The sequence below is a fragment of the Oncorhynchus clarkii genome, chromosome 10, assembly GCF_045791955.1.
Source record: "Oncorhynchus clarkii lewisi isolate Uvic-CL-2024 chromosome 10, UVic_Ocla_1.0, whole genome shotgun sequence".
NCBI lineage: Eukaryota > Metazoa > Chordata > Actinopteri > Salmoniformes > Salmonidae > Oncorhynchus > Oncorhynchus clarkii.
Window position 1 is genome coordinate 9,236,456 of NC_092156.1, and position 12,325 is coordinate 9,248,780.

Sequence of the window (12,325 nt, forward strand, 5' to 3'; positions counted from 1 at the left end):
TTGTGGGTGATTGTTCCTGTCTATGTGTTTTCACCAGATAGGCTGTTTAGGTTTTCATTACGTTCTTTATTTTGTAGTGTTTGTATTGATTCGTGTTTTACGTTTGTTTATTAAAACATGGATCGCAATCGACACGCTGCATTTTGGTCCGACTCTCCTTCTCATACGGAAAACCGTTACAGAATCACCCACCACAAAAGGACCAAGCAGCGTGTCAACAGGCAGCAACAGCAGCGTAAAGAGGAATGGACATGGGAGGACGTTTTGGATGGCAAGGGCTGTTACACTTGGGAGGAGATACTGGCTGGAAGAGATCGCCTCCCATGGGAACAGGTGGAGGCACTTAGGAGAGCAGAGGCAGCCGGAGAGAGGAGCCGGCGATATGAGGGAACACGGCTGGCAAGGAAGCCCGAGAGGCAGCCCCAAAAATTTATTGGGGGGGGGCTAACAGGGAGTATGGCTACGCCAGGTAGGAGACCTGCGCAAACTCCCTGTGCTTACCGGGGGGCTAGAGAGACCGGACAGGCACCGTGTTATGCAGTGGTGCGCACGGTGTCTCCAGTGCGGGTGCATAGCCCGGTGCGGTATATTCCAGCTCCGCGTGTCTGCCGGGCTAGATTGAGCGTCGAGCCTAATGCCATGAAGCCGGCTCTACGCAGCTGGTCCCCAGTGCGTCTCCTTGGGCCGGCTTACATGGCACCAGCCTTGCGCTCGGTGTCTCCGGTTCGCCTGCATAGCCCAGTGCGGGCTATTCCACCTCGCCGCACTGGCAGGGCGACCGTGAGCATTCAACCAGGTAAGGTTGGGCAGGCTCGGTGCTCAAGAGCTCCAGTGCGCCTGCACGGTCCGGTTTTTCCAGTACCACCTCCACACCCCAGCCCTCCGGTAGCAGCTCCCCGCACCAGGCTTCCTGTGCGTGTCCTTGGCCCAGTACCACCAGTGCCAGTACCACGCATCAGGCCTACAGTGCGCCTCGCCTGTCCAGCGCTGTCGGAGCCCTCCTCCTCTCCAGCGCTGTCGGAGTCTCCCGCCTGTTCGCTGTCAGAACTGCCAGTTAGCATTAGAGCTGCCAGTTAGCATAGAGCTGCCAGTTAGCATAGAGCTGCCAGTTAGCAAGGCTGCCAGCTGCCAGTCTGCAAGGAGCTGCCAGTCTGCATGGAGCTGCCAGTCTGCATGGAGCTGCCAGTCTGCAAGGAGCCGCCAGAGCTGCCTGTCTGCAGGATGCCGCCAAAGCTGCCAGTCTGCAAGGAGCCGCCAGAGCTGCCAGTCTGCAAGGAGCCGCCAGAGCTGCCAGTCTGCATGGAGCAGCCAGGGCCGCCAGTCAGCATGGAGCAGCCAGGGCCGCCAGTCAGCATGGAGCAGCCAGGGCCGCCAGTCAGCATGGAGCAGCCAGGGCCGCCAGTCAGCATGGAGCAGCCAGGGCCGCCAGTCAGCATGGAGCAGCCAGGGCCGCCAGTCAGCATGGAGCAGCCAGGGCCGCCAGTCAGCATGGAGCAGCCAGTCAGCATGGAGCAGCCAGTCAGCATGGAGCAGCCAGAGCAGCCAGTCAGCATGGAGCAGCCAGAGCTGCCAGTCAGCATGGAGCAGCCAGTCAGCATGGAGCAGCCAGAGCTGCCAGTCAGCATGGAGCAGCCAGTCAGCATGGAGCAGCCAGAGCTACCAGTCATCATGGAGCAGCCAGTCAGCATGGAGCAGCCAGAGCTGCCAGTCGACCAGACTCTTCCAGAGCTGCCAGTCGACCAGACTCTTCCAGAGCTGCCAGTCGACCAGACTCTTCCAGAGCTGCCAGTCGACCAGACTCTTCCAGATCTGCCAGTCGTCCAGACTCTTCCAGATCTGCCAGTCGTCCAGACTCTTCCAGATCTGCCAGTCGTCCAGACTCTTCCAGATCTGCCAGTCGACCAGACTCTTCCAGATCCGCCAGTCGTCCAGACTCTCCCAGATCCGCCAGTCGTCCAGACTCTCCCAGATCCGCCAGTCGTCCAGATTCTCCCAGATCCGCCAGTCGTCCAGATTCTCCCAGATCCGCCAGTCGACCAGATTCTCCCAGCTCCGCCAGTCGACCAGATTCTCCCAGCTCCGCCAGTCGACCAGATTCTCCCAGCTCCGCCAGTCGACCAGATTCTCCCAGCTCCGCCAGTCGACCAGATTCTCCCAGATCCGCCAGTCGACCAGATTCTCCCAGATCCGCCAGTCGACCAGATTCTCCCAGATCCGCCAGTCGACCAGATTCTCCCAGATCCGCCAGTCGACCAGATTCTTCCAGATCTGCTAGTCGACCAGGATCTGCTGAAACCGCCAGCCAGCCAGGTTCTGGTAGTTTCTACTACCTGCCTGGGCTTCCTCTCAGTGCTGAGCTTCTTCTCAGTGCTGAGCTTCCTCTCAGTGCTGAGCTACCCATCTGTCCCGAGTTACCTCTGTCCCGAGCTGTCCCTCTGTCCCATGTTATCATTGTGGTGGGTAACCTATTTAGGGACGTTTAGGAGGGGGATTAAAACTGTCATGGAGTGGGGTCCACGTCCAGCGCCAGAGCCGCCACCGCGGACAGATGCCCACCCAGACCCTCCCCTATAGGTTCAGGTTTTGCGGCCGGAGTCCGCACCTTGGGGGGGGGGTACTGTCACGCCCTGACCATAGTTTACTTTGTATTTTCTATGTTTTGATTGGTCAGGGTGTGATCTGAGTGGGTATTCTATGTTTCATGTCTTGTTTGTCTATTTCTATGTTCAACCTGATATGGTTCTCAGTCAGAGGCAGGTGTTCGTCATTGTCTCTGATTGGGAACCATATTTAGGTAGCCTGGGTTTCACTGTGTGTTTGTGGGTGATTGTTCCTGTCTATGTGTTTTCACCAGATAGGCTGTTTAGGTTTTCATTACGTTCTTTATTTTGTAGTGTTTGTATTGATTCGTGTTTTACGTTTGTTTATTAAAACATGGATCGCAATCGACACGCTGCATTTTGGTCCGACTCTCCTTCTCATACGGAAAACCGTTACAATGACACTTGATTTGGATATTTTCATGACTGGGAAAAATTTGGGATTAAATGGGTTAAGTACAATATAATTGACAATACATAAACAAATGGTAAGTGTACAGAATATGTATTTATTTTCGAATGTCCATACTTCATCCAGCGATGTGAAATTAAAAATGCCTATTGAAATGCAAAAAAAAAAAGAGTAATTCACTGCAATGTTATGTTTATGGAATCTGGGCATTATTGGCAGGAAATCACACTATTAAAATGCATGAAAAACTAGATCATCTAGGTGCTGGCTTTTGGTTCTAAGAGCAGAACATTGACATGACCTCGACAAACAAAAAGGCACACGTGGCTAGTGTAACTTGTATGAATCAATTGGGCCCTCTGCTGTTCAAGAAGAGAACTACAAATGCTCCCATCATCCCCTTCTTTCCTAAGGGCCATAGTTCGTAGTGCTGTTTTTTTCAGGCACATAAAGGGTAAAAACACTTAAGTCATTATTCATTCATTTACTTCAATGAATATATAATGAAGCAATCCAGTTAAACAATAAGTACACTTTATTCACATTGGGTTCAAGCATATGTAAAACAGTTGAGACATTTATTTGTCAATTATTTCTATACATCTAGATTATTTACTTAAAGGGATATAAATATATATTCTATAATAGTATATTTACCGAGACAATATATTTTCAGTCAACAAGTCATCTTTGGTCACAAAAAAAAAAAAACTGTAAACAGAATTACAAAGGAGTTCACATTTGAGCTTTCCAGCCTGTATACCTTAGTAGGGAAAGGGGGTACCTAGTCAGTTAGTACATGTTGATAACGTTTGAGGCTCTCTTTAGCAGCTTATTCATGACATCTGGGTAATACGACCCAACTTCTTCAAAGTGCTCTTTCGACAGGAAAAATATATCCACATAGTTATCAGCAATGGCAGTGTATCTACACAACTTGGATTTCAGCAGCAAGTCAACTCCCAATGCGGCTCCAGTTGTAAGATACTCAATGGCCTCCTTTCCAGTTCTCCATGAGCAAAGTTTCACCTTACCAATCAGGATCAGCAACATGCCACGGCCAGAGTCTCCCCTTCTATTGATGTATTCCCCTAGAAGAGATCGCATTTCAGCATGTATACCGAAAAGTATACACTGTTCCTCACTCAAAATAGTTGTGAATAACTCATGTGGTAATGCACACACTGTCAGATTATTCATCAGAAGTGGTTAGGTGCAGAATCTTAGTTAATGAAGAAAGTGAAATGGGCCGACTTTACACCCTGCAGACTACTAGCGCAAAATGTGAAGTTATGCAGGTGAATGTCAAGTTAGTATTTAGCCCATGATGCTCATGTTTACCAGAGGTGTAGCTTTTCAGCAACATTTTCGTTGCCAAGTGTCGCAGGAATGTTTCTGAGAGGTGAGTGAAGAGCTGATTTTTCTTCAGTAGATTCACGCTTATTCTAAAATGGTGAGAAAATAGTGTTTTATAATCCCATGCTACATGGTCTTCGTTTGTACACATCATTCGTCAAATGAAGCAGTAGTTTGGTACAGTATGTAACAGTTTAACATTTCATCACTAAGCAGTTGCAGACATTAGTATTGATGCCTTGCTAGTTACCTTGAGAAAATTTCAACTTTCATACAATGAGGTGTATCTTTGAACAATTCTTCTGAATCTATCCCTTTGGTGCGTGTCCATCGGTAATTGTAGAATCGGATTACGCGATTTTGCAGCGCCGATGGAATGTTTTCATCCATCATGTAGTTTTGGACTGCCTGCATTAAAAGAAAGATAATGAGCCACTCAAATGCATAGGTCTCTCGCAACAGTACCTAATTTTCAGCTTTTGAAAACTGAATTGCAATAAATCAAAAGTTGACTCTGAAAAAGTTAAATTCTAGTCTAAGTATTTTGTTAATAATACCTGCAGCTTCTCTTCATACGCCACTTGAAGTGATTGCTTGTTTGTTTGCGTGGATGAGAGAAGTCCCATATTATAACTGACTTGCATCTTGGAAAGAATCATTATCAAAACGGAGAATAACAATTCTCTGTATGTCACTGCACGGATATCACCATAGCCTGTTGTTGTGTAAGTTGCTAAAGTCCAATATACGGAGTAGGTGTAAATATCAGGGAGGTAAAACACTTCTGTAAAAACAAAACATTAAAACAACACAAATAAATCTAGTGTTTACATATTTAGAAACTCAGAAATGTTGCATGTCATACTAAAAGCTCTGTCAAAAGTCTAATAAATGTATTGTAATTAATACATGAATTATATTAATTTATTTATTTTCATTACCAAAACTAATTTAATCATTCATCATGCTTTATCCATTTTAGCTGACCTTACCTGTGTTGACAACCCACGAATTAAAGCCACCATGCAAAGCAAATAAAAGAAATAAAACTGCGGTACAGTGGACAAACAGGATTGCATGGACCAAGTACTTGATGATTCGTATGGCAAGTAAGCTGTCAATGTAAAACGAGAGAAGAGAAAATAGATTAGAGGCAAAATACTTGGGATAACACCAATCAACAACTTGACTGTGGGAAATTGTATTACACAACTGTTAAACACATACTGGTAAAAACAGCATTGAGAACATGCTAAATTTAACAAAAACATAATGCATATACTTAGTTATGATGGATTGCTCCTCCTTGTGCATGAAGACAAGTACAGTCAGAATCCGGAGTAGATGAAAAGTGCGAACATATACTATTATGGGCAGAAATGCTGCCGGTGACACTTGATTCATGAGGTGCAAAATTGTAAATGCATATGGGAATGAGCATATGACATCATAAATGTATCCCACTTTCCTCGTCATGTAGCTCAGTGACACAGATCTGTAGTCTGAGATGTATGATCCACTTTCATCATAGAAGCAAATATGAAATTTCAAAATGATCTAAAAGAAAAATAACATTTTTTATGTAATCACACGCAAAGACTGAAAAACAAATCCGTTCTGAAGGATATTTGCATATTGAGGCAGGCTTAATTAATACAACAAGGTGGGTGTAGTGTACATTATAATTTATGGAAACACAATGTTTCAACAGACTGAAAGGACCCTAAGGTGGTTATTTAGATTACTGACAAATTCGTGAGCTGCGTCTCTTACCTCAATCATTTGAATGTATTCGATAATCATAGTTAACAAAAAGATGCCTCGGTCAAGATTGAACACAGATGGCTGAAATTGAGGGAAATCAATTATTCATATTTTCTTATACTACTTAGATCTCAAGTGTCCCAACACGAATATTCATAAAGATTATTATTATATTTGACTGATATTTTACCTTGAGGTCAATAATACAATAGGCAGAACTCCGCTAATGGATATAGCAAACCATTATGCGACAACAAATTCTAATTCCGAGAACAATGTGTACCACCTACCATATATGTTATCGCCCAAAACAGAATGATGATCAGAAGGCAAGATGTGTACTGATACACAACACGTACTGTGCTTTCCGGGTTGATTGTTGTGTTGTGGATTCTGATGACGTTCAACAGAAAACTGATCAAGAATTGAGTGATGCTTGTCTTAATTCGGACATGAAATGGGAAGTCTTTAAACTTTGCTTTATTTTCCTCTTCTGCCATGCATGTCCTGTAAAGCTTTATATCTGATGGACGAAACAAACGGCTCATGTATAAATGGTGCAACCCATAAAAGCTACAATTATAATAAATATGTTTGCTGCAGCAATACTACACCAAAGAGCTAAGCAAAGCTTTTTCCTATAACTTGAAAGATTAAAAAAAAATAAAACATGTTGGCACCAAAACATTTTTGTGGACAGTTTAAAAATGTGTGGTAGGGTGCCTCAGTACAAATACAATAATTATAAAAGTTACATAGATTTGCTTTTGCCGGACTTTCTATTTCATCAACACATGAATATAGCAACATTTCTGAAGTAATGCCAGCCAACTTACATCCGGTGTCATTCATAAGTATGTCAGTTGCTGAAACATTCTTCTGAACTTTTGACATGTCCATTGTTCTTTGCAGTAGCTGTTCACGTTTCGCTTCTGCAGCTTTCTTGATCTGTTTGCAAATGTCTGGATAGTATTTGACAGTTTCATCAAGGCTTTTCTTGGAGAGGACATACAGATCACAATTTGTGGCAGCCCTGGGACGCACAAGAAAACAGTATAATTGATCAGAGACACATCATTTTATATTTAAATGAGAGAAAATGATGCTTTAAGTCATCAAAAGCATCATGCCTTATTGTGGTTGCACGAGGTTCTGCAAACAGAAGGCTTCCTTCTCCAAAGTATTGTCCGGCATTCAGTTTGATGATAACAGTCAACTCGTCCTGTGACAAGACTTCTACTTCTCCCTTTTCAATGAAATACATCTAAGAAGAAAAAAAATGCTAGTAATAACAAATATGGTGAAGAGCAACAGCAACAATCTCATGTACACCCGTTCTGTAATTAGGATGGAGCCCTGCTGTCATAGAACATAGAAACCTTAACAAAGCAGGGCCGTGTGTCACACCTCAGATCCAAAGTCATTTCTTTTGCATATCAGGTCATTAGCTCTGTAAAGGCACGGTCGAATCTGTCTAGCTAGTAACCGAATGAATCCTCCATCTGTTTCCAATTGGTTCACACTCTCTTTTCTCAGTATTTTGTGAAAAAAGGGTCCCTGTAGAGTTGGCAGAACAAAAAGAAACTTAGCTTCCAGAATTAATTATGTAGAAAAGATTTTAAGAAAAGATTTATGAGCTGGAAAAAGTAAAAATGATTTTACATCAAGCTTTCCAGATAATGTTCTCTCGAGTGGGGATAAATGTTGTGCCACTGAGTTCCTTCGCTGCTTCCTCTTGATATCAAGTCCAAATGCCTAAAATTAAACAATAAGAAGAAGAAGAAGTGTATACCGGTATATTTACTTTAGTCACAACATTAAATCAAGGTATTCTAACCAGATAAAAAAAATCATTTGATAAATGTACCTTTGCAATAAGGTCAGAGTAGATAATGGTAGATATATCTCCGAGTAGAGATGATGGCAAATACTCAAACAGTGTGTCTTGGTCTATTCCTTTCGTTCTTATCCATTTGAAAGCATAGAAGTTCACAGTATTGTGATATAGATGCCCTGTAATATTCTGACTCTAAGGCAGAGAATTGCACATAATGAGACCTCAAAACATACAACAGGTAAGCAACAGAAGCTACAAACGATATCACATCTACAAAAATAAAAACCTTACCTTCAAGAATAGTTGTATGCTTTCCTTTTTCTCAGTAAAAGCTGCCCTTGTAGCATCTGCATTGGCTAACATAGCAGCAAATGTACCAGCCACATAACCACAATACAATGCTCCAGACACCATTATGAAGACCATGGTAATTTTCTGCAAAGACACACACAAAAAACAAACAATACAATTCCTTTTGAATACTGTACATTTAATAATAACCGTATAAACCTTTTACAGTAGCTTTAAAAAAATATATTGCTGTGATCTTGAGTTGTTTACTTCATTGATCCTAAAACTGTAATTTGAATAACCTTACCATAGAGGTTAGATAAGGATGTATATCACCATAGCCTACACCACTGAGAGTTGCAGTTGCAAAATATAAACTTATGCAATACAGTTCTGTGAAGGTAGCCGTTTCTGAGGGGAAGAAGAGTTTCCATGACAATACGAAGTTCTCAAGTAAGTTACACACTTTCTATAAAAAATATTTTTGATAACTTTTGTCATTTAATGATATTATACAATACCAGTCAAAAGTTTGGACACACCTACTCATTCAAGGGTTTTTCTTTATTTGTACTATTTTCTACATTGTAGAATAATAATGAAGACATCAAACCTATGAAATAACACATATAGAATCAGGTAGTAACCAATAAAGTGTTAAACAAATCTAAATATATTTTAGATTCTTCAAAGTAGCCACCCTTGGCCTTGATGACAGCTTTGCACACTCTGGGCATTCTGTGTCCAAACTTTTGACTGGTACTGTATAGGGTTAAGATAGTAGTACAACAACAGCAGCAGTAAAACAAACGAGTTGAGTTAGAACCTACCATACACCACGTTAAACGTGTAGTCCATGTGATACACCCAGGACTGTGATGAACAGTTGTGCTTTACCATAGGCAATAAGTAATTGGTTGTGTCACCAAACAAGTCTGCTGGAGGGCATACAATTGCAAAAACGATGCAAGTGCTGAAGTGAAGAAAAAGGACGCAATACAGAAAGAACTTAGCAAATGTGACAATCGTCTTTTCGGTTGCAATCCCTGATTGCCAGAATGAAAATGCAAGAGGAATCCGATATAACTGGAGAAGATGAGGGGCTCTGAGATATGCATATAGGTGCAGCGCTTCACTGTTGGAGTAAAATCCATTCTCATCGAAAGGGGAAACCACCATCCAACCAATAACTTCCCAAGGAAAACAGCTGATGAGATCTATTAGAAAGCTTGTCTTCACATAGTGTTTTGCCGTTTCCAGCGTGTCCACTTTGAGATTGTCCTTGTAAAAAGCAACATGCAAACGGATATACATGTCAATCCAGCAAAAAAGGCCCAGAATATAGGACAAAATCCAGAGTTCCTTTTTGTAGTGGAGAAAAGCAAAAAGAAGAGAGCTATTGATGCTGACCGTTATGGCCAAAACAAATCGGAAACATTCCCATCGGATGTACAGTGGATTGCTAGGCAAAATGGCACCCCTATATCTAGAAGGAAAAAAAAAATGTCATTACAGAGCAGTGTCATACATACACTGTCATCAAGTCCCATAACATACTATTATTTCAAGTCATTTAGAACACACTGTCTGTCAGTTTGTCTCAATTAAACATTAAGCATTATATACACTGAAGGACAGGATCTGAAGAAAAACTCTGCTAATCTCTCTTGCGCAGTTCTAAAAAAAGAGGTTGTAACTTCTCACACTATTTTTTAATTTACTTTAGTTTATTTAGTAAATATTTGATTACCTATATTTCTTGAACTGCATTGTGGGTTAAGGGCTTGTAAGTAAGCATTTCCCGTTAAAGTCGAAACGTGTTGTATTCGGCGCACGTGACAAATAAAGTTTGATTTGATTAATTTGTTACAGACATTTAGTGCATTCGGAAAGTATTTAGACCCCTTGACTTTTTCCAAATTTAGTTACGTTATAGCCTTACTTCAAAATGTATTACATATTTTTTCCCTCGTCAATCTACACACAATATCTCATAATGACAAAGCAAAAACAGGTTTTTAGATTTTTTTTTGCAAATGTATAAAAAAAAAACGGAAACATAACATCTCCATAAGTATTCAGACTTTTTACTCAGTACTTTGTTTACGTATGTCTGGCAGAGATTACAGCCTCAAGTCTTCCTGGGTATGACGCAACAAGCTTAGCACACCTGTATTTGAGGAATTTCTCCCGTTCATCTCTGCAGATCCTCTCAAGCTCTGTCAGGTTGGATGGGGAGTGTCGCTGCACAGCTATTTTCAGGTCTCTCCAGAGATGTTTGATCGGTTTCAAGTCCGAGCTCTGGCTTGGCCACTCATGGACATTCAGAAATTTGTCCTGAAGCCATTTCTGTGTGATTAGGGTTGTTGTCCTGTTGGAAGGTTAACCTTCGCCCCAGTCTGAGAGCAGGTTTTCATCAAGGATCTCTCTGTACTTTGCTCCGTTCATCTTTCCCTCGATCCTGACTAGTCTCCCAGTCCCTGCCGCTGAAAAACATCCCCACAGCATGCTGCCACCACCATGCTTCACCGTAGGGATGGTGCCAGGTTTCTTCCAGATGTGACGCTTGGCAATTAGGCCAAAGTGTTCAATCTTAGTTTCATCAGACCAGAGAATATTGTTTATCATAGTCTGAGAGTCTTTAGGTGCCTTTCGGCAAACTCCAACTGTGCTGTCATATGCCCTTTACTGAGGAGTGGCCACTCTATCATAAAGGCCTGATCGGTTGAGTGCTGCAGAGATGGTTGTCGTTCTGTAAGATTCTCCCATCTCCACAGAGGAACTCTGGAGCTCTGTCAGAGTGACCATTGGGTTCTTGGTCACATCCCTGACCATAGCCCTTCTCCCATGATTGCTTAGTTTGGCAGGGCAGCCAGCTCTAGGAAGAGCCTTGGTGGTTCCAAACTTCTTCCATTTAAGAATGAAGAAGGCCACAATGTTCTTGGGGACCTTCAATGCTGCCGAAATGTTTAAGTACCATTCCCCAGATAGGTGCCTCGACACAGTCCTGTCTCGGAGCTCTACAGATAATTCCTTCGACCTCATGGCTTGTTTTTTGCTCTGACATGCACTGTCAACTGTGGGACCTTATATAGACAGGTGTGTGCCTTTCCAAATCATGTCCTATCAATTGAATTTACCACATGTGGACTCCAATCAAGTTGTAGAAATATCTCAAATATGATCAATGCAAACAGGATGCACCTGAGCTCAATTTTGAGTTTCATAGCAAAGGGTTTGAATACTTATGTACATTTCTAAAAACCTGTTTTCGCCATTTCATTATGGGGTATTGTGTGTAGATTGATGAAGATTTGTTATTTATTTAATACATTTTAGAAAAAGGTTTTAACGTAACAAAATGTGGAAAAAAAATCAGGGGGTCTGAATACCTTCAGAATGCACTGTAATTTGTCTTTTGGAGCAAAAAAACTAACTAGATGTAAATGTTTATGTAAATGCTTGTTATATTGTGGTTTTTATTATGAAATGTGGATGGTTTGACAGTGACAAGTTTTACAAGCCTGAGCAGTTGTCTGCATACCTTGTTGTGGGAGGTATCCGTTTAGTTTTGCTCAGTTTCAGAAGTTTTTCCTCAACAGTTTCTTCCTCTGCTCCAGCATAGATTGGGAAGTTTCCAAAGTCCTCAATATCTACAATCCATTGTATGTTGTATGTTTAGTTTTTCCTAGTAATTGAATAAGAGGCACATATTGTATGCAGACATGGTGAAGGGAAAACTTACAACACTTTGACTTCTTGGCATATCGACGACCTTGATATGTCAACGAGGCATCTTTCTTCTTTAGTGTGTCATCATCCTGTTCCTCAGACTTCATAATTTCTTCAACGCTTCGCAGTAAAGTGTCGTAATACTCTGGTGTTGATTGCAATTCTGTAATTTGGCTAGAAGGAAACAAAATCAGAAATCATGATTTGTATTATATAATTCACTCAATCTGTTTCTCTACCAGTATATGGCATTTATAACGTTTGTGCATACACATTTTAACAGGACATCTCTTATGACATTTGACAATTCATATGACAAAGAATATTATGGAC

General features: G+C 41.9%; 1 protein-coding gene across 1 annotated transcript in view; it reads right to left on the reverse strand.

Annotated features, from left to right (window-relative positions):
* Positions 1-3,462: 3,462 nt before the first annotated feature.
* LOC139419811 (cyclic nucleotide-gated potassium channel) overlaps positions 3,463-12,325 on the reverse strand; it is a 34,613-nt gene continuing 25,750 nt past the window's right edge. The window contains exons 25-42 of the mRNA XM_071169796.1: positions 12,006-12,166; positions 11,805-11,913; positions 9,091-9,746; positions 8,568-8,671; positions 8,261-8,404; positions 8,000-8,161; positions 7,795-7,887; positions 7,540-7,689; positions 7,263-7,396; positions 6,778-7,165; positions 6,423-6,740; positions 6,142-6,213; positions 5,651-5,925; positions 5,361-5,482; positions 4,926-5,152; positions 4,619-4,776; positions 4,354-4,457; positions 3,463-4,103 (exon numbers count right to left, since the gene is read on the reverse strand). Coding sequence (XP_071025897.1) covers positions 3,805-4,103; positions 4,354-4,457; positions 4,619-4,776; positions 4,926-5,152; positions 5,361-5,482; positions 5,651-5,925; positions 6,142-6,213; positions 6,423-6,740; positions 6,778-7,165; positions 7,263-7,396; positions 7,540-7,689; positions 7,795-7,887; positions 8,000-8,161; positions 8,261-8,404; positions 8,568-8,671; positions 9,091-9,746; positions 11,805-11,913; positions 12,006-12,166 — 3,676 coding nt within the window. The 3' untranslated portion in view covers positions 3,463-3,804. The remainder of the gene's footprint in view (positions 4,104-4,353; positions 4,458-4,618; positions 4,777-4,925; positions 5,153-5,360; positions 5,483-5,650; positions 5,926-6,141; positions 6,214-6,422; positions 6,741-6,777; positions 7,166-7,262; positions 7,397-7,539; positions 7,690-7,794; positions 7,888-7,999; positions 8,162-8,260; positions 8,405-8,567; positions 8,672-9,090; positions 9,747-11,804; positions 11,914-12,005; positions 12,167-12,325) is intronic.